This window comes from Montipora foliosa, chromosome 10 (assembly GCF_036669935.1).
Source record: "Montipora foliosa isolate CH-2021 chromosome 10, ASM3666993v2, whole genome shotgun sequence".
Classification (NCBI taxonomy): domain Eukaryota; kingdom Metazoa; phylum Cnidaria; class Anthozoa; order Scleractinia; family Acroporidae; genus Montipora; species Montipora foliosa.
In genome coordinates this window covers 13517829-13538344 of record NC_090878.1, presented here as the reverse complement: position 1 = coordinate 13538344, position 20516 = coordinate 13517829, and the positions used below count along the sequence as shown (strand labels likewise).

The 20516-nt window shown below is 43.0% G+C and overlaps 1 protein-coding gene and 1 long non-coding RNA gene across 4 annotated transcripts in view; one reads left to right on the top strand and one right to left on the bottom strand.

Moving 5' to 3' along the window:
• The window catches only part of LOC137972948 (uncharacterized), a 39079-nt gene that overhangs the window by 6427 nt on the left and 12136 nt on the right, over positions 1-20516 (bottom strand). Inside the window, exons 9-16 of the mRNA XM_068819636.1 lie at positions 19200-19434; positions 18628-18892; positions 17774-18335; positions 17197-17543; positions 16340-16686; positions 15027-15209; positions 14588-14654; positions 78-14232 (exon numbers count right to left, since the gene is read on the bottom strand). Coding sequence (XP_068675737.1) covers positions 78-14232; positions 14588-14654; positions 15027-15209; positions 16340-16686; positions 17197-17543; positions 17774-18335; positions 18628-18892; positions 19200-19434 — 16161 coding nt within the window. The remainder of the gene's footprint in view (positions 1-77; positions 14233-14587; positions 14655-15026; positions 15210-16339; positions 16687-17196; positions 17544-17773; positions 18336-18627; positions 18893-19199; positions 19435-20516) is intronic.
• Positions 17925-20516, top strand: part of LOC137972949 (uncharacterized) — a 34508-nt gene continuing 31916 nt past the window's right edge. For all 3 annotated transcript variants that reach the window (XR_011117136.1, XR_011117135.1, XR_011117134.1), the window contains exon 1: positions 17925-18023. This is a non-coding gene — a long non-coding RNA (uncharacterized lncRNA). The remainder of the gene's footprint in view (positions 18024-20516) is intronic.

Below are 20516 nucleotides of genomic sequence, written 5' to 3'. Positions count from 1 at the left end.
TCGTTTTTTCTAGAGGAGTCATTCAATTGAAAGCTACCCGAGCAGTACTTTTTGTTAATGAGGAAACATTAACTTACTATTAAACGGTGGAATCCAATTCAGAGGGTTCAGTATACTAGACATCTGATCCACTTTATGACCAATTCTCTTTTGCATATGTCCTTTGACTCTGTGTATATTCTTCACCTGCGTTTTCACCATATTCTTCGTTTGGCCGAAGTAGTTGCGAGTCTTGTTAATGCATCTAGTTGTCATTTCGTGATTGGCTATTTTCTGATACAACGCTACCGATTGGTTGCTCAGTGCGTTATAGCTTCGTACTGTCGCATCAAATAGTTGGTAGTAAAGGTCGCGGCAGAACTGGACAGAACGGTGGAAAGCGTTTGCGCAGTAGTTCCTCAGCTTTATCATCACTTGAGTGAGGCTGTTAGAGTCGCGGATGTCAAGACTTACTTTGAAGAAATAATTATACATGCCCACAGTAAAGTTATGAATGGTGCCGTATCCCTCATTCCAGCAACGACGTGAGAAGCTTACAGCCATTGGAAGATACTTCTTCACCACGACAGAGTTGTAAAGAATGGGCGCAGTTTCGTTGTAAATGCGTTGACAGAAACGGAGTGTCTTCTTGACGACATCTGCCGAGTAATTCTTTGTTTTTATGGCAGCCTCTCTATATAACTGGCGAGCCTTGTTCAAAGCTGCGTCGGAGTAATACCTCGTCTTAGACAGTGTCGAGTTAAGCGCTATCGTGAAGTAGTCACTTGTTTTATTGTACGCTTCCATTAAACTGCGGGAATTGTAGATGTCCGTAGTGGCATGTACCGCTGTCTTGTATGTTTGAACAGTGAAATTACGGGCGGCATTGAGGACTATTGGAATGTACCTTTTAGCCATTGGCAGATACTTCTGCGCAAACCTTGTGTTGTGAACAGTCATCTTGGTCTCGTCGTACAGACGTCTGCAAAACTCAATTGCTCTTTTAGCTAATGGATAGCATTTCTTCGCAAAGGTCGTGTTGTAGACGATCATCAAGGTCCTACGATACAAACGGCCACACGACTCAACGGTCTCGTTCAATGCCCTTGAGTAGAACTTGCGGTACTCAAACAGAGCCTTACGTTTGAGCGTTAAGGCCCTTTCCAAAGCCATTTCGCGGACGTCGTTATACCACACCACGGACTGGTTCAAAGCACTGCGGGTGAAGATATTTGCCTGAGCTATTGCTTCCTGGGACCCTTTGTTAAACGCACCCAGAGCTGTCATGGAGTAGTTCTTTGCTTTACCGAAGACCTCTGTCAGACTGCTGGAGTTGTAGATATCCCGGGAAACATCAGACACAACGCGATAGCATTGAACACCGAAGTTCCTGCTGGAGTCCAAAGCCGTCGAAACGTAGGCGTGAACGATCGGTAGGTACCGCTTCACTAGGGTCGTGTTGTGAACGATTGTGATAGATCTTTTGTAAAGGTGTTTGAACAACTTAATGGTCTTTCTTACGGCTGGGTTAGAGAAATTCCTTGCCTTGCCCAACAGGTTCTTGTACACGTAAAGGGTCCTGTTCGAAGCCATTGTGGCAAAGTTGTTGAACAGCGCTCGGCTCTTGTTGACGGCAGTTTGTGAGAAGCCGCCACAGAGCTCCATGGTTACATCGAAGACATTCTTGGAATAGTTTTGTACTTTACCAAACGCATCCTCCAGACAGGTGGAATTGAGAATATCGAAAGCGATCAACTCAACATTCTTGTAAACTTTGTTAGAGTACATGAGTGTGATATTAACCCCTGTGTGATACGAATGACGCAGTAATGTAATACCTTCGAGTAGGTGATGTTGTGTTATGTTGAGACAGTGACGTGTCAAAATCACGGCACGGTGAAGGTACTTCATAGTTACGTTCTTCGGCTGCTGCAAGAAGGGACATCGGCGACTTAGAGCAAGGAACTCTGCAGTGCCATTCTTTATCATAACTTTCCATTCATGCGATACGTTAATTAACTTGTTGGTGATGTTTTTCGCATAGTTGAAGATCTCATGTCCACGCGTTATATTTACGGCTTGAACGAAATACCTTTGTGCGATGCTTTTAAAATTTGTGGAATTTAGATATCGGCGACATAGGCTGAATCCACGGTCGAGAAACTCCATGGTCTTGTTCTTTACCTGAGCTACATCTAGTCCTGTAACAAAGTTCTTGGTGATGATAAAGTAACGAACAGTCATGTTGCTATACTTCACAAATTCTGGATGGTTCTTTGCTAGGATGTAGTATTTTCTCGCGAGCATCAAGGCCTTGTTGTTGTACTGTATAATCATTTCCTTCGCGTTATTGAAGCGATGAGCAGTCGTGCTAAAGAATTCTCTGACAAGAGGGTGGTTCTTGGTCAGGTTGTAAGCATTTAGAACGAATGCATAACCATTTTTACTGTACAGCACAGCCAACTCCTTGGTGATGTTGATGTAATTTAGAGTGACGTCAATATAGCGGCTAGTGATTGGATGATTCTTGGTGAAATTGTATGCTTCCATGACAAATCCATAAGCCTTCTGACGGTAAAACACGGCACTGTCCGCGGCTGCTGCGACCCACGCTCTACCAAGAGCTTTGACCCGAGTATTCAGATTCCTAAGTTCAACTTTGAGGTCGCCAAATTTCTCGATTATCCTCCGTTTCAAAGTCTCCACCTTGATCAAAGCTTCACTTCTCAGTGACCTAATCTGGATAGCCATTTCATCTTTCAGTGTCCCGATCTTCATCAAAGCTTTTTCTCGTAAGTAGTTGACGTTGTCGAGAGTTTGTGCCTTGAATACCATCATTTTAATTTCTAATGACTTGATCTTTTCCAAAGAATCACGTTTCAGAGTCCTAAACTTTTGCATGAGCATTTGTTTGATAGCCACCATCTTGTTCGAAGCAAGCTGCGGAAGACTTTTCACTTTCTCCACCAAGGCAATAACGATAGTCGTTATATTCTTGTCAAAAGAGCTTGAGTGAGGTATAACAAATGTTATGGCTCCTTCTGACACTTGAATATACTTGGGGAGAGCAGCCCGTACGTCAACAATTGCCTTGTCGATTCTAATGCCAAGTTCTGCCAAGGAAAGGCGCATAGCCTCAACGTTCATTTCCACAAGGTAGGGTAATCCATCGATGTATGCACGGGCTTCGTTTGTGGCAGTTATAAATGCTTCTCTAGCATTGTCGATGATATTGATAGCCTTAATAGGAACCCTAGCATCTCGAATAATGCCAATAGCCTTGTTATAAGCAGCGTGGGCACCTTTCATAATTCGGTCAATGGTCTTGTTCATGGAAGGTTGGAGGTTGTGGACGGCCAAATTTAATCTGTATTTTGCGCTGGATAAGGTTGCTTCGAGATTGACCATCGTTTGGTTGACATATGCTTCAGCAAGTTGCATGTTTCTTTTAATCAATTCGTGAGCTTTCATCGCTGATGCTTTCAAGAACTCGGGAGCTTGATAACTGACGAAATGCAAGGTTGTATTTTTGATGATGTGGATACTTCTTCTAACCCTCTCTTTAACAGCATCCTCAAGTCCAGAGTACTTACTGAGGAATATTGCCGTCTCCGTCAACTCGACACGCGTTGCATTCAAGAAGGCGATGACAGGTTCAGCTTCCAGCAAAGATGCATCTAAGGCCAACATGGTCTTGTTTATGGCACGCTGCAGGCAAGCCTTGGTGACATTGAATTTCGTCAGCGTTGCATTGACAATAATCCTGGGCAAATTGATCGCCTGCATGAATATTTTGCGTCCTTCAACAAAAGATTCTCGAACGGTCACTTTGCCCAGCTTGCGAAGCATGTTAAAATGGGGGCAATTGACAGCCATGGTAGTAACTTGACGGGTCAGATTGAGTGCACGCTCTCTCAAAGTGATTGCTTCTATTGTCACGTTCTCTTTCAGATCGAGTAACAGTTTGCTGAGGTTCCAGTTGTAATACAAGGGTACGAGAGTGCTGTTGTAAAATGGAAGCAATGTTTCATAATACAAAGGCTTAAGTTCGCTGTTATAGTACTTCATACCACTGTCTACGGTTTGATTTATCCATACTTGGGTCTCATGTACTCGGTCCATCGCCCAGCTGCGCGCCAATTCAACGGCTCTTAAGGTCACATTTCTGCACTTGCCAACGCACTGTCCCGCAAACGCTTTGTACTTGTGAATCAAAATGCTTCCGTTTCTGTACAATGGAAGAACGTGGGTGTTATAGATGATTCCATAATGACCCTTGAGAATCAAAGTGAAATTCTCAAACTGCGCTTTCATCATCTTTGTGTATTTGTGAACTTTTGCCGAGAAAATCTTCCTGTACTCCTGAATGGAGGCATTGGCGATTATGGTATAATTCTGGAGTGACGCATTTAGGCTCCGAGTGTAGTTCTGAACAGAGGCGTTGAAGAAGTTAATATAAGACTGAACTTCGGTCTTTAAAATCGTCGCGTAGTTCTTGACTGCTTCATTGAGAAGCTCGCTATAGCTGTGGAGTTCTCTCTTCAGATTGATCACGTAATTCTGAATTGTCTGCCTCAACAACATTGTCGCGTCGTTGAATTTTGTCCTGAGAAGCAAGGTGTAGTTTCGAACTTCTTCGTTTATGTTCTTGAAATAGAACTTCCCAAATGCCACTATTTCTCGCGTAAGGTTCCTAGCGTGTAAAGTCATGTCTTGCATCTTCGTTGTGACGTTTATGGCAAGCTCGATTGCCTTCAGAACGTAATTATGCTCGCTGATTTCGCGGAGTTTCATGCCCTTCACATCTCCAAGCCTTTCTAACAAGGTCTCTCTCGTTTCTTGTATTCTGGCCCTTAGGCTCTCTTTCAGCGAACCAAATCGATGTTTAGTGCTCAGGACTAAGCTCCTCACATTGTTTGAAACAAGCTGGGCAGCCTGCTGCATATCACCTTGAGTGTAGTTTGCGAGGATTTTGCTATACTCGACCAACTGGTGTCCTTTGACCTCTTCTATGAGTCCCAGCCAAGTCTCCTGGTAAAGGTACTTCTCGACTGGCGTTTCTCTTGTAACGTTTCTTAAGTACATCAGGGCCATTCTAAGGACATTCTCCATGAAAACCTTTGGATTAGCAACGATTCTTCTATACTTTAGCTGTAGCATATGATATCTACCCTTGATCAAAGCGAATCTTTCCATTAGTTGGGCCGGGAGGGTCGCGTTAATGTAATCAATGGCTGTTTGGATTTTTGCTTCCACTTTAGGCCTTATCTCTTTCACGTATCCCAGGGCTTCAATATACTTCTCGCGAACGAACCTCTCAGCTGTAGCAAGGCGCTCTTGCCAGTGGCGTTTTCCAATGAATTCTTGAATATCTTTTCGCGACATAAACTCCAGATAGATTCGACGCACCATCTCCACCGTCTTGACCCCTTTTACGAAAATGAACATTTTGGCTTTGTCAATGAGGGGTAGGGATACGGTCTTGGCATTCACAAGGAAGAACAAAGTCTTGTTCTGCACCACCTTGAAGTAAGGATCTAAGATGGCAATTAATTCTTCAGCGGCGATGTAAGTGATGTTAGCTGTTTGGTTGTACAACGAGACTGCTTCTTTCGTTATTTCAAACAAGGTCTTGTTCAGCTGCTGAAGTTTATTTGTCCATTCCTCTATCTTGACATATTTGGATCCCAACTCCTTTATTTTTTGTCGCACTGGCTCTTTAAGCTCATTGAATCTGAGCTGCAAGACTTTTTGGGCCTCAATTGACTTGCGCTCTGCGAGTTCATAAGCTTCCTGGATGAGTTTTTCTAAGGTCTTTTCCTTGTTTTCGTGGTACCAAGCTTTCGCAATGTACAGACTTTCCGTTAGCATCAACACAGTCTCGTTCATATATTTTAGAACCATTATTTTTCCATTGAGCAAGCTCTTCTCAATCTTGGGCAGGATGGCATCGTTGAAGTAACCCATTAAGTGAGTTCCACGAGGAAATAGACCACGGATTTTGTAGAAGCCAGAGAGGGTCATGTTGCGCGTCATGTTGTAGATGTGCAGAGTGTAGTTACGACCAATTTTGTAATACTTGTGATAGTATTTTCCAGCAAGATCACGAGTAAACTCGTAGAATTCAAGCGTGAATTCGCGTGTGACATTGTAATAAGAAAGGGCGGCGGTGACATTCAGGTACTTAAAGGCTAACAACTTCGCACGATTGATCAGGACCAATGTAAGATTGTGCGCCCTCAATGTCATGGCCTTTGCATCATTGAAGAATTCCATTGCTCGCAACGTAACATTCTCGTACAGATGAACTCCGCGTGAGGCAATATTCTTGTAGATATTAATTGTGAGGGCGGAGAGATTCTTGTATATATCAATTGCACGCAAGGTGATATTCTTGTAAACTTCCAGTCCACGTAAACTAACATTCTTGTAAACATCCAGCCCTTGGATGGTCATATTCTTAAACAGTATCCCTGCACGATTTGCGGCGTCCTGGTACAGTTTTTCTGCAGTGAGAGTTATATTCTTGTAGAGAGTTAAACCATGCTTGTTTAAGTAATCATAGACCTTGACAACGATTTCCTCGTACGACATGTTCTCGTACTTACTCAACTCTGCAACAAATGCCTTGGCTTGAGCGATCAACTTCTCTCTGTAAACATGAAATTTCTTGGTCGCTATTTCCGTAAGTGTATTGTACATTGTCTGCGCCAAATCTTTGTAAGAATTGTACACTGCAAGTGCTTCTTCACGATGTTCATCATATAAAGCTTGACCATGCTTCCTAAAGACGTTATATGCCTCGATGGTTTTGTTGATTGCGGTGTTTTTGTACAGAGTGCCGTGTTCAAGGGAAATTTTTTTCAGTCTTCGCTCCACTTCAACAGCGGTGTTTTTGGCAAGGACTCCGTACTTCATAAGAATGCGCCCAATCTCATTTCCAATCGAAATAAATTCCTCCAATAACGCATCTTTAGAAGTGGCCATGCGCATCAAGTTCTCAGTTAAGTTTAAGACACGCTGAGACAAAGTGACGAATTTCTGCACTTCTTTCTGTATCTTTAAAGTTGCGTTGCTAATGTGGTATCTCAAAAGAAGTGCTTTCTCCATGATGCTGAAATCTTTTAAGTGCTGAATAAGATTTTCCCACTGAAGTTTCAGAGCATTGATTTTTCCCATCAGGTCCATCTTTGCCCAAGCTGATTTCACCGGACTGACTAGATCTAGGGCGCGTAATTGTGTAGTAACGTGGAAAATCTCTTCGGTGACATTTCTGCTGATGACTTGCACTTTTCCGATAAAGATATCCAGAATATCTTTCGGTTGTAGCCGAAGGAGCTCCTGCAAAGAACTGTTCAGCGTCGCTATGGATCTTTTCAATAGCGCAGATGCGTGGTCACTCAGGTTAAACCAAACCGGATTGTTCAAAGCTTCCTTCGTGAGATTAAAGAAGTAGATGCCTTTCGTGAACGATATATCGATGATCTGTTGAGGACTTTTCTGAGACGTTTCGCGGACGAAGATAATGATCGTGGTAAGGGTTTTGTTCAAATAACGATAAGCTTGCCATGTGAAGTCATGGGAAATAGCGACAGCTCTATCAATTGCCACTCCTACGGAAACGTTACGGATGTAGACATTCCGTAGTTGGGAAATCACATCCAACAACACAGGCGCAAATGGAGCGGCCATGGACTGCAAGTATCTCGTCACGTTGTTGTTAAGCTTCACTGCAAACTTGGTGATGGGTAAGATGAAAGCTTTCGTTGTGAGATTAATGAGAGGACCATGGACTTTCATAAGTTTTGCATAGGTTTCTAATACCACTATCTTGATCTTGATGGCGATGGCCCTGGCTTCCTTGCTCATGTTCCTGGTAAGATAAATGGCTTGGCTGGTCACGTTTTCCAGAAGACTGGGAGTAATTGTTACGATATTCCTTGTGAAATTCACAGCTTGTTGATGAATGAAATAGGCTATGTCGTGAAACTCTAGGAGCTGCTGGCGAACAGTTGCGTTAAGGCTCGTAAACTGAAGATGGACCGTCTCGTTAAGCTCGTTAAAGTGCATCTGGATGGTCTTGTTCAGAACGGTGATGTTGCCAACCATTTTTTGCAGTTTCTTGGCAAAGACGAGCAAGTTCTTTGTAGTGCAAGAAGCGTTGAAGCCACAGGTAAACTCCTGAACGTTTAACATGACATTATCGAATAAAGGCCCGATTTTCTGACCCCGGATCTGAATCTCTCGGATCTTGACGATTCGTTCGCGTGTCTTCAGGTCCACTTTTCTAACAAATTCTGTGGTGATTTCTTTCAATTTGCGAGACAGGTTTCTGATAATGTCTCCAATCGTTTGTCCTTGAACTTTAACACCATTCAGCATAATCGAAACATTCTTCAACCAAGTTTCAAGATCTTTGGTGATGTTCTTGAGGTGCAGAGTTACAATGTCAGCAATAAGTGGATAGACCTCACTTTGGAACCGTTTGTAGAGATCTGTGAGGTTACGGAGAATTCGTTTGTCTAACACACTGACGATGCCCAGTATTTCCTTGTAAAGGACGGTGGCGTTTCGTAAAACGTCAGGAAGATTCTCTACTGTGTCACTGGCAGCCTTGAGTATGAAGACGGACAGCTGAACCGTTATGTTGTGCGCCATTTTGGAAGCCTTCTGTAGCAGACCTTGGTAGTCGTATTTGTTTATCTGAGCGTACAGCTTCAAAACGTGAGGTCTAATCTGAGCGTCTAGTTTCTTAAAGACAGCTTCAAGTTCTGTTGTCAAATTTTCTCCTCTTTGAAGGGTTAGATTGTAGTACGTCATAAAAACATTTGCGACGAGGGACTTCAGATTTTCTGCATTGCCTATCAACATGTTTAGCGAAGTCATATTCCATGTTAACGAGAAACGGCTTCCCTCGGCGTTGAGATGGTAGATTCCACGGGCTTCATTCACAATATTCGAGCCAACAATACGTTGAAGAGTCAACTGAACGCGGTCGTCATCAGGCATATCACCAACAATTTGTCCTGATATTGTAGGAGTCATAGTAACATTGAAAATGATACTCCTTGATGTTGGATTGTATCTGATAAACCACCCTGCTTGATTGTTTTGGTAACTCATGAAAGTGCTAGCCACGAAGTTCTTCCAGTCGAACCTTCCGGTAAGACCAATGGTGCGGTTGAAAGCCTCCAGCATCACTGACAGGGTCTTGGTGTCCACGTCCAGACTATTGGTGATGGCAAAGGTTTTCTTGAAAAGTGTAATGCCAGACTGAAGGGTCTTGGTAAGCCTGTTATACGAGGAGGACAGGGAAAGTGACCTCCTGAAGGCTTTCATGTCTACGCCAATTTTCATGCCTTCGCTGGTGTCCCAGGACGCATCTAATGTTACTGGGGTATTGGGTATTATGTCAACCGAAACCAAAAGTGTTTGTTCCTCCTGCCTAAAGTCAATCCTGTGATTCCATGTCCTGTTCAATGCTCCGATTTGAGAGGTAAGAAACAAACCGTTTTCTCTAACAAACAAGCCTTTTACCTCGACGGGATAAGCCGGGCAGATTTCAAAGTGTCCATAGTATTCGCCGGTGCTCTGGATGTATGTGAACCAATTGCTAATCTTCTTGTCAAGAAACTTGACGTCACTTTCGATGGAGATACCATTTTCCGTTATCCAGGAGAGCGTCCACGTGATAGGTTTTCTTGGAAGAACCTCCATGTTGACCTCAAGAGAGTTGTCTTGCTTGAACCAAGTCAAAGAATACCTCAGTGTTTTATCAGGTAGATATTCAACTGTTAGATCACTGAGAAGTTGTCCAGAGTTGTTTCTGAAAACACCTGTGAGCGAAACCGTGTTGCCCTTTGAGTAGATGAAGGATAGCCTGGTTTTATGATAGGACTCTTTGGTGTTGGAATAGTTATTGTACACCGCAACCCAGCCGTATTCATAGGACCGTCCCATCAGTTTTAGATTGTACTGATATCCAAGGGAGTGACCTCTGTCTTCTTTCAACAAAGTTAACTTGGAGCTATCGAAGAAGAGATTTCGGCTGCCATTTCTGAGCATACGAACTACGAAAAGGTCTTTCACTCCTTCTGATGGGTTGATTAAAGTTGTCTGCCACTCAGCAACAAAGCGGCCTATCTGTGAACGGAGCTGTACCATCTTTCGTTTATCGTTGGTCAATAGTGTTAGAGATAATTTGCTTACAACAGTTTCGTTACAGTATAAAAGGACTGCAGCTTCCTTTAATGTTTTTCCGTTCAGCCAGGTTCCTTCGACAGCGATGTACTTGTTCATTACAGAGGCCTTCAGTCCTACAGCCTTCTCAGTGGTATTCCTAAAGTACAGGGATGCGCCAATTGACTTTCTGCTAACGGTTGTGTTAAAATGAAGAGTCTTCATCTCCTCCAAGTTGGAAAAGCTGAACCATGATTCCAAGAGAATGTTCTTGTTAAATTTGGCAGTGAAGCTGTGGGCACTTTCATCGGGCCTGTTAAACATGCGTGTCTTTAATTCAACAGTTTTGTTGAGGACTTCCATGTTAAGAGACAAACTTCTTTCAATAGAACTATTGGTAAAAACGGCACAAATTTTACCATGTGAGCGACCGAAGTACTCTGGATATATGCAAGCACTTTTCTGAGACTTTAGCTGTTGAAGTTGTCCAATGAGTGCCATGGTATAATTCTGATAAGTAGCGCTCGTGACAAGCGTCCTTTGCTTTTCCTGAAATATCAGTTTGCTCTCTAGCTTCAACGACTTGTTACAGGAGTTGACGTCAAAGCGAAGTCCTGAGCTAGTTGGTTCATTAAAGTAAACCAAGGATGAATTCATGCTCTTGTTCATTACCGCTAGGTTAAACTGAAGTCCTTTCTTGGAACTGCCACTCAAGAGAGTCCAGGAAGCCTCCAAAGTTTTGTTAACTGCTGAAGCTTTAAATTTGATGGATCTTCCGTTTTCGGTGTTGAGGTAACTCCAAGAAGTCTCCACAGTTTTGTTCATCGCAAAGGCGCTAAGCTTGAGTGATCGTCCACTTTCATTTTCTGTAAAAGCTAAAACAGCTTCAGCGAACTTGCCCATTGCGGAGGCTTTGAACTTCAGGGATGCCCCGTCTTCGCGCTCGATGAAGCTCCAAACAGCCTCAACAGTTTTCTTCAGAGCTGAGGCTTCAAACCTTAGGGATCTCTCATTCTCTTTCTTTACGTAAGTCCAGGTAGCTTCCACTGTTTTGTTCATGGAGGAGAACTTAAATTTAAGAGCTCTATCGTTCTTGTTCCTTAAGTAACTCATGAAGGCTTCGGCAGACCTGTTTGCACAGGCAGCCTTGAAATGGAGAGATTTCTCATTCTCGTTCTTCACGTAACTCCAGGTGGCTTGAACGCTTTTGTTCATTGCAGAGGCGCTGAATGCAATTGATTTCTCGTTTTCACTCACTAAGTAGCTCAATACAGCTTGGACAGAGTTGGTCTCTGCAGAGGCGTTAAACTTGAGCGAGTTCTCGTTCTCGTTTGTGACGTAACTCCAAATAGACTCCATTGTCTTGTTCATCACAGACGCTGTAAGTTTTATCGCTCTCTCGTTATCACTTCTTAAGTAACGTGCTGATACCTCGACCGACTTCTTCATAGCAGATGCATTGAACTTGACTACATGTTCATTCGTTGTCTTCATGTAGCTCCAGATGGCCTCAGCGTGTTTTCCTAAACCAGTAGAATTGAATTTTAATCGTTTCTCGTTTGTGAGGCTGGTGAGTGTCAAAGCTGCGCCGAATGGCTTGTCGAGACCAGTAACATTAAACTTGATGCCCCTCTCGTTGGGGAGGTTAACGTAGGACCAAAAAGATTCCATCCTCTTGTTAAGAGCGTTTACTCTAAATATCAGTGTCTTTTCACTTGAAAGACTGGCAAACGTCCAGGCCGCGTCAACAGCGCTATTTTGGGCCTTAGCGCTGAATTTCAGTCCCTTTTCTCTTGTATGGTTGAGAATGGTCCATGCTATTTCCACGGGTTTCTCAAATACATTGGCCTTGAAGATCAAGCTTTTCTTTCTTTCCAAATTGACAACGACCCAGGAAGCATCCACAGTGTTATTCATGGCACTGGCTTTAAACAACAAAGTCTTCTTCTTGCCTACGTTAAGGAAACTCCAGGCGGCTTTAATGGTCTTGTTTAGAGCTTGAGCGTTGAACTTCAGACTCTTTCCATGAGCTAGGTTAATGAGGGACCATTTGGCATCTAAGGTCTTGTTAAGGGCACTGGCGTTAAACTTAAGAGTTTTCTCTCCAGCCATGTTAAGAAAACTCCAAGTCGCATCCATAGTCTTGTTTAGAGCCCTGGCTTGGAATTTGAATCCTTTTTCGCTTGTAAAGTTCAGGTAAGAGCATTTGGCTTCAAACGACTTCTCGAGTGCACTGATATTAAACTTTAGGCTTTTCTCAGAATCTGAGAGGAGGAGACTCCCTGAGGAATAAATGTTCAAGTTCTGAGTCTTCCCATGGAAATTCAATGCCTTTTCGTTTGCGAGATTAACGAAGGTCCATTTTGCATCAAAGGTCTTGTTAAGGACGCTGGCGTTAAATTTCATCCCTTTCTCGACGGATGAGTGTAGGATACTCCACGTGGCATGAATGTTCTTGTTAAAAGCTCGACCGTGTAATTTCAACGCCTTCTCACTGGCCTGGTTAATCAACGTCCAGGTCGCATCCATTGTTCTATTCAGAGCTGATGCATTCAAATGGATTCCACTCTGTTTTCCCTGTGTAAAGTATGAGCCCATAACAACTGCTGTCCTGTTAAACGCAGCGACATTTAAACGCAGCCCTTTTTCTTTTTCTCTGTTGACGTATGACCAGACAGCCTCTACAGTTTTGTTTAGAGTGGTAGCATTCAGCTTGATGCTTCTGGTATCAGAGAAATCTTGGAGAACTAGGGAACTCTGTGCAGAGTAATTCATGGCCACGGCATTCATTTTAAGTCCCTTCTCGTTTCCACTGTTCACGTAAGACCAAATAGCTGCGATGGTTTTGTTGATGACAGATGCGTTAAACTTCATGCTTTTTTCAGTTGGAAGATTCAGGAAAATGAAAGCTGCCTCTGCCGTCGTGTCGAAGCCTGATGCATTGAAACTCAATCCCTTCTCTACGCCTACGTCAACGAAGGATCCTACAGCATTGATCGTCTTGTCCAAAAGTAATCCCCTGAACTTGATTCCTTTCTTCTGTCCAAGATTAAAATAGCTCAGAACAGCCTCTGCCTTACTTCCAAATACAGTAGCATTTGTTTTTAACGCCTTCTCGTTGGGAGACTGCACAATACCACTATACCAGCGAAGGACACGGTTCATGTTGTCGTGACTAGCTATAAAGCGTATACCTCTCTCGTCTCCGCTTTCAGCATAGTGGCCACGAAGGGTAAATGACTGCTGTAAAGGACGAGTGAACAAGCGGAGAACTCCCTCCTTCTGAGATTTAAGGTGTCTGCCAGTGAGGTCCATTCCTACGTTTGCGAGTCCGTTGTTGAAAGTGAACATAAATTTGTTATCCTCGTCACCAAGGTTTCCATTGAAGGTCAACTCCGTTTTCGAGCAGGTGTGGTTTGTCACGAAACTAATACTCCTCATAGGGATATTCAACTCTCCAGTCGCGAACACGTACTTGCCAGTCCAGTATGTGATGTTGTTAACATAACCGAACACACCTTCAGGCTTGTAATAAAGCTTTGTCAGCTGTCGGATGGTATAATTCCCGTAAGATGCAGATAGATGGATACCAAGGTCGCGTGATAGGCTATCCTTAGTACTGTTAAAGAACTGACCATTGAGGATAACTGGGAGTCCGAAGATGACATCTTTGGCAGTCGTATACGTCAGGTTTACAGCGTGTGAGACGTTGTTGTATCTGGCCTCAAGCTTGCCGAACTCAACCCCAGGGACACCGCCAGACAAGGTGAATAGTTTGCCATCCTCTTTGATCCACAAGGTCACATTGGCATCGAATTTCCTCTCCCATGTCGCTCCAGGAGTGGACATAGAGGCTATCACATCATACTTATTCTCATCTTCGGTTTGCAAGCGTTCGACTAGTAGCTGATACCTCGTTAGCTTTGGATCAGTACGCTGCATCGAGATACTGTATGAAGCAGGACCAGACAATGGGAAAAAAGGAGACTCTAGACCACGATAAGCCAAAGGAAGCGAGAGCTGGCTACAAAACTTGAGCCCAAGGAGACGGGTCACATTCAGACATGGAGAAGGCTGTTAAAACAAAGGATGAGAACCAATAAGTTACCGTAGCAAACAAGTGAGACTAATGTAAAGATTTCTGCCTCTAGTCCACTCTTCCGGATTTGTATAGGTTTTTAAAGCGATCTCTCAAAAATATACATCTCAAAGCATAAACGGCGGAAATTGAATAATTTATAAAAAGCGCTCGGAAACGAAAATCCAAAACACAGTTGTTGTGAGGGGTTTAATGTGTTCACCCAAATACAACCAAATATTTTCCTGCGGCTATTGCAACCAGCCACATTTATTTGCGTCGAGATCGGCCGGCTACGTCCGAGCTTATCCACAAAATCTACTTTGCTTTTGTTCTCACAGACCGACGTACCTCGATCCTTCGTGGCGTTCCTTCGACGGCCAGTTTCTCGTCATTGAGAGTAGTAAAAAGTGACGAGCTGCAAAAATAAAAATAGAGTTATTAACCTGGCGGCATAAAGAGACATCGGTGCGAGGCCATTCAGTCCATAAAGAAACGCAGTTTACATTCGCTCAGTCCCAGGTCGCTTACCAGCTATAAGCGCTCACACGACAAGAGCATGAGACAGTTAACTGAGAGAGCATCTACTCTTCCTCGGGGGAACGGGGTGCTAATTCATCACAGGGATGCCCTCAGTATTGTGTTGTTTCAGCATCCTTTGAAACACCTTGGTTAAGAAACAGAATGTTGCCGGTACGGGGTTCTAAACATGTCCACAAACGCAATTCCTTTACAGACATTTGAGATTCACGTTATGCGCGAAATATCAGTTAAAAATAGTTTTACTTACGATACGTTGACAAATTGAACAGGGTCTTCAGGCACACCAATTTCAAACTTCAGTAGTTCCCCTTGAGAATAGGTAGCATTTCCCTTGGTCTGTGTTACAGTGTACAGGGTGGAGTTGACAAGAATACCAGACTCTGCATGGAAGGCACTCACTCCCATACGACCGGAAATGTCAACAACGGCGCTGAATAACACAAAATCAAGCGAACAAGTTAGTTTCTCTCTATAACTTTCTCGCAATATGATTTAAGGCTGCTGCCTAAGGAAATTTTCGGGGAGCCCTTCGGGCTTCCAACATTTAAAGTTAGTAGCCAAAGTCATTTTTTCAAGAGCCCAAAATTAATTAATTCCAGATGGGATCATATTTACAAGAAAGTGAGGATGAATCAGGACGCTCGTTCGGGCTACTCGTTCAGAAATTTGGTCGCCCACGCTCGCAAATAAGGCCCCCCAGGCGACCGGGCGACCGTTAGGCAGCAACCTTGTGATTGGTTTATTTCTCAAAATAAGCGTTCCTGCTTGGCTATTATACTGCGTGACAAAATGACGCGAGCATGACGCGTACAGCGTTGTGTAGACTCTCATCGACAACGGCAAATTAGCCAATCAGATTGCGAGATTACAAGCAATTGCGGTAAAAATTGTGGCTACAAATCCTGATTTATTTTATTGGAAGAGATTTTGGCGGTGTGGAAGCGACCGGTGACAAAGACATCATCTGACTATCGATTTGCGAGTTTTCTAGGATCAAAAATTCTGTTTCAGTATGTAATTGTGGGATATAACCGAGTAATTTTGATTATGTGATTCCAGTTGGTGTTAAGTAGCACTATACAAAAAAACTCTTAATGTTTGAGCGTGTAGATTAAGATCTAAGAGGCTATATTTCGTTTCGTTCACGATCCTTGAATTGAAGAATGACCCTTTCTTTACTCATTCACGCGCAAATGAGCAACCACCGAGTTGTAGTTGGATCAGAGCTATGGAACTTGGAACGTGTCAACTTAACAGCAAAATTGATTAAGTATTCTTTCTTAAAAAAAAGGATGCTACCGTGAAACGAACATGCCAGCCAACGCACGAACAAAAGGGAAGATAGCTGTTTACAAACATTGTTTTTGTTACTCAAATGTGTCAACCACAGAAACAAAAGACCCTTTGTTTCGACAGCCAATGAGGCTCTGGTTGGCACATTAATGACAGTTGGTGACGTCAACGATATTCTTCACCATTGTCTTTCCCTCACAAGTGGGCTGGCTAATAATGCAATTTTATGCTTTTCTTGGTGCACTCGTGTTATTAACTCATTCCTACCTTGGTTTAATGTGACCCCGAATGTCAAAGCTCATTTTTCCCCAAAACATGTTCCTTATGTCGAACTTTCCAGCGAGTTCCACAGATGCTACGGTAGTTCCTTTGGCGCTTAACTTGAGTGGAAGACCCAGGATTGTAGGAACAACGGTTTGAGCATCGAGAAACATCAGGCTCTTGCTGAAGGTCTTCTCTCCACCTTTAGCCATCATCAACAGAAAATCGATCACGTTCACTTTGTCGATTTCGTCATTTAACCAGCCGATGTCGTCAAAGCTGGCGAGTCTCAATTCATTGCCAAACATCTTCATGGAAATAGATCCAGAGGGATGATGTTTGCGATTATCCATCTATTGAGGAAGAAAGCAAGAAAAAAAAAGAAAGAAAGCAGTGAAAAGCTTAGATTCATAAAACGTAAATCACTTTTACATAAACAAAACAACCTGGCCACATCAGACTTTTAATTGTGTAAACAGAAAGCAGCCGTCCTAGAAATTGGAGGGGTACCGACGGCGCTCGTCTCTAAGATGTGCTCGGCACCCGAATCATTGGTACTGCGACACAGTTCTAAAGCATGAGATTAAAGGCCTTAAAGTACATCAGAAAAAAACTATATTTTCAAAACGAAAGTTGAGCTCTCGTTTTGAACCTGACTGATTATTAGTCTGACAAGTACATTACAATTTTGAAGATGTATGCGTTGCACCATAACTTTCGAATTTCTCCAATTCATTGTATTGATTTGCAAGATAAAGATGCATTTGCGAAAATGTACTTTTAGTTTGAATGATGAAGACAGTCGTTTAACTTGAAGTAAAGAGACATTTAATTCCATTGATATTTTATCAATAACATCTCACCGCTCTGTGAATTTGATTAAGGTTGTTCTGTACTCTGTTTATGTCCTCGTGGATCCCAAGGCTTCTTCGTCGGAGTCTTCGGTTGACGGTCCTCTCCACATTATCTCTTTCCTCATGAGGTTGGAGATTAAACATCTTCATAATGCGCTCATCAGGGAAGTAGCCTTCATCTCCGAAGAACTGTTCGATCAGGATTTCCACACCCTCGAAACGCGCAGCGGTTTCCAAGACATTGATAGATGCACCCAAGACATCGACCGTGAGATTGAGCATAGCGCTGCGAGGTACGAAACTTGTAGGATGGAAGATCAGGTGACTTTGGGCAGATCCACCGAACCTTAGACCCTCTAAAATTTGAAAACAAAAATGAATTAATGCTGAATAACGGAAATTGCGCGAACATTTAAACGCAGTGGTTCATTTCGCATGTCTACCTCTGGAGTCAGAGGTCTGCAGTGACTTTATAGATATGGGCTACTTAGATACCTTTGTTTCATTGTTGAGTGGGGGTCGTTACCGTCTATGTTTAAAATAGAAGTGGTTGTGTAAAGTTTGACAATTTATGGACGGCTCTTACCGTGATAGAATGATCCTTCCCAAGCACGCGAAAACCTTAGCCTATTAAGGTTAAACTCTCTAAGTTTCATTCCATTCAAAGCATCTTTCATTATCCGGGCCTGTGGCAGACCCTGCACAGGTTCGGTTGACTCCATTGCGTTCGTCATGTGCGACCACACGAAAGATCCAACCTGATTGTTGACTTCGTCCTTCAGGACATTAGCAACGCCTTTAAAGACATGAGCGCTGGGACACCTCATGAGAGCAAGGTAGGCCGCGATACGAATTTCAACATCTAAGTCGTGATTGCCATATATGTTCAGAAGCTGGTCAGTTATAAACCTGTCACAAGGCAGGCGTCGCAGAGCCTCTAAAGCGGCAATGCTCATGTTGACTGGTGCGTCTTGATTGAGGGCGCATTTGAGCAGGATATCTTCGGCACTTTCAGGGCGACCAGCGTTTCCAATGGCCTTCAGGGTCATTAAAATATTTTCAAACTCTTCCGAAGTTGAACCCTCGCATCTTTTCCCCAGTTGAGACAACAGGAAGCTTTCAGCCCTTGAAATTGGATCCTCTGGAGTCTAAGGATTGGAAAAATACTGGATGAGCGTTTTGGCATCAATGCAGTTCTGTCACAAAACCACGTGGTTTGTTATTCTTCACCACGTGCGTACTTTCGTACTTTCTTATGCTCCTTTTACTTAATCAGGGTCGGCGGGGGGGGTAGTGGTATACCAGTATACCAGTATTTAATCTGCAATATACCATATACCCAATTTAAAAAGCCCCTCTATACCGTATACCCAAAAACCCTGGCCGACCCTGCTTAATGCTCGCAATCTTTCTAAGTTTGAAAATTCATGATTCACTGACCTTTTTCTCACATTGGATAGGGCTGCTCTCGCAAACCTTGTGAATGAGTGTTCCAAGAGTCAGCATAGCAGTTCTCCCATTGTGCTCTGTGCACAGTCCTAAGACATGTGCTATAGTCTCCTTCGTTGGATTGGCAGCCATGGCCAGACCAGCAAGAAACATGTTACCCCGTTCGTGGCTAACTAACTTGCTCCTGATAGCGTCGCTCATGACTTTAGCACAACCACCTGTACCACAATGGGGAAGGGCATCGTAAAAATACTCCCTGAAAATAGAATTTTTGATAGAATAACGTAAGTGTTTTGTTTGGAGTGCTCTGGCACTGCTAAGAATGCCACACCATTTTGAGACCTAGTTTGTTATGGCACTTTAATCCTTTGAGGTCTTTTTTCGTCTCCTTTGATTCGTATTAGCTTAGAGTAACGTGCAATGAACTCATTGCATCCCACTATACAGATTCTAAAATCTGACATGCGCGCCAGATTATACTCCAGGGGGAGGATTTAAAGAAAGCATCCTTATTACCTATTTTTATACATGATAAGCACGTCATTTATAGATACGCTACTTACAGCATCTTTGGGTCCTCCTCTTGATGAACTTTTTGCCAGAGTTTTTCCATAGCTTCCGTGCTTAACTTACGGATGCTGAAAACAAGTTCTGAGAAGTGCTGAGCGGAGTCTGGCTTGGTATTTTTATGTGAATCTTTACTTAACCGGGTGACGAGGTAAAATGCATCTCTGATGCCGTCCTCATTAGACTGTGGCTGCTCATGCCCAAACTTCAGAGAAACAGGGCGAAGTCCCTCTGAGGACAAAAAACAAAAGGTTGAATTACTAACCCAGTGCCAATTTGCTCTGTTTCAAGACAAAAAAACTTTATGTCTCTGTTCCTTATGTTTGTGTGCTAGCTACTAGATATGAGATAAGACTCCAGTTGATGTTAATAAACGAGTTTAGAGCTTAAAAAACGTGTGCGCGTCGGGATAAAACCAAGCATATATATAAAAAAAACAATAGATTTCTAATGCAAATTCTTGCAGCTATTTACCATAACCAAAAAGACAATTATATGCTTGTTTTTTGGAGGACTGCATTGCGTTCGATGTTAGCCTGTGCGACTTGCGGTGATTGTGTGACAAAGGAGCCTCACATTACAAGCTGAATACAAAACAGCACGTGCTGGATCGGATAAGAGTATCAATTAGCTGGCGATATTAAAAAGGCAACCCAGCCAAGAAGCTTGGGGGAAGTCGCTGCGCAGACTTAACCGCACCACACTGGAGTGACCCGAGTTTATTGAAATGCATATAACAAGGCCCCAACCTCGAATCCAAAGGGAGGGAGGGAAATAATCGTAAACCACAATCATATGTTGATTGCTAACTTTGCTGAAAACAACAACATAAGTGACCTCTAAATAGTTTTCTTAAATGTATGTTTTTAAAGCCAGACAAATGTCTGCTGGCATAGCCAATCAAAAGAGCTGTACTACAAGCGAACTTAGTATTACGCCAATGCCGTGTATCGTACTAGCCTGCTAGCGACAACAATGTCGTGAATTTTGTTTGCTGACCTTGGCAACTAGACAGGACAATCTCACTATATTGAAAACAGAGCTGCCACGAAAGGGTTACAAAGAATAATAGCCTCACGATCCATTAACTACATTTTACTTGTGTGACAGTAAAATTGCCTTAAAAGCTAAGTTGAAGCAAATAGGCCATTTCCGAGTTCATGTCTGCCTCCTCTTCAAAGCGAGTCTACCGTAAGTGCAAAGTTTTTGCGATGGTAATTAGTTCTACCTTACATGTGAATGAAACTAATTTTCATAAGAAAAACTTCGCACTTAGACTCGCTTTGAAGAGGTGGCAGACAAGAACTCAGAAA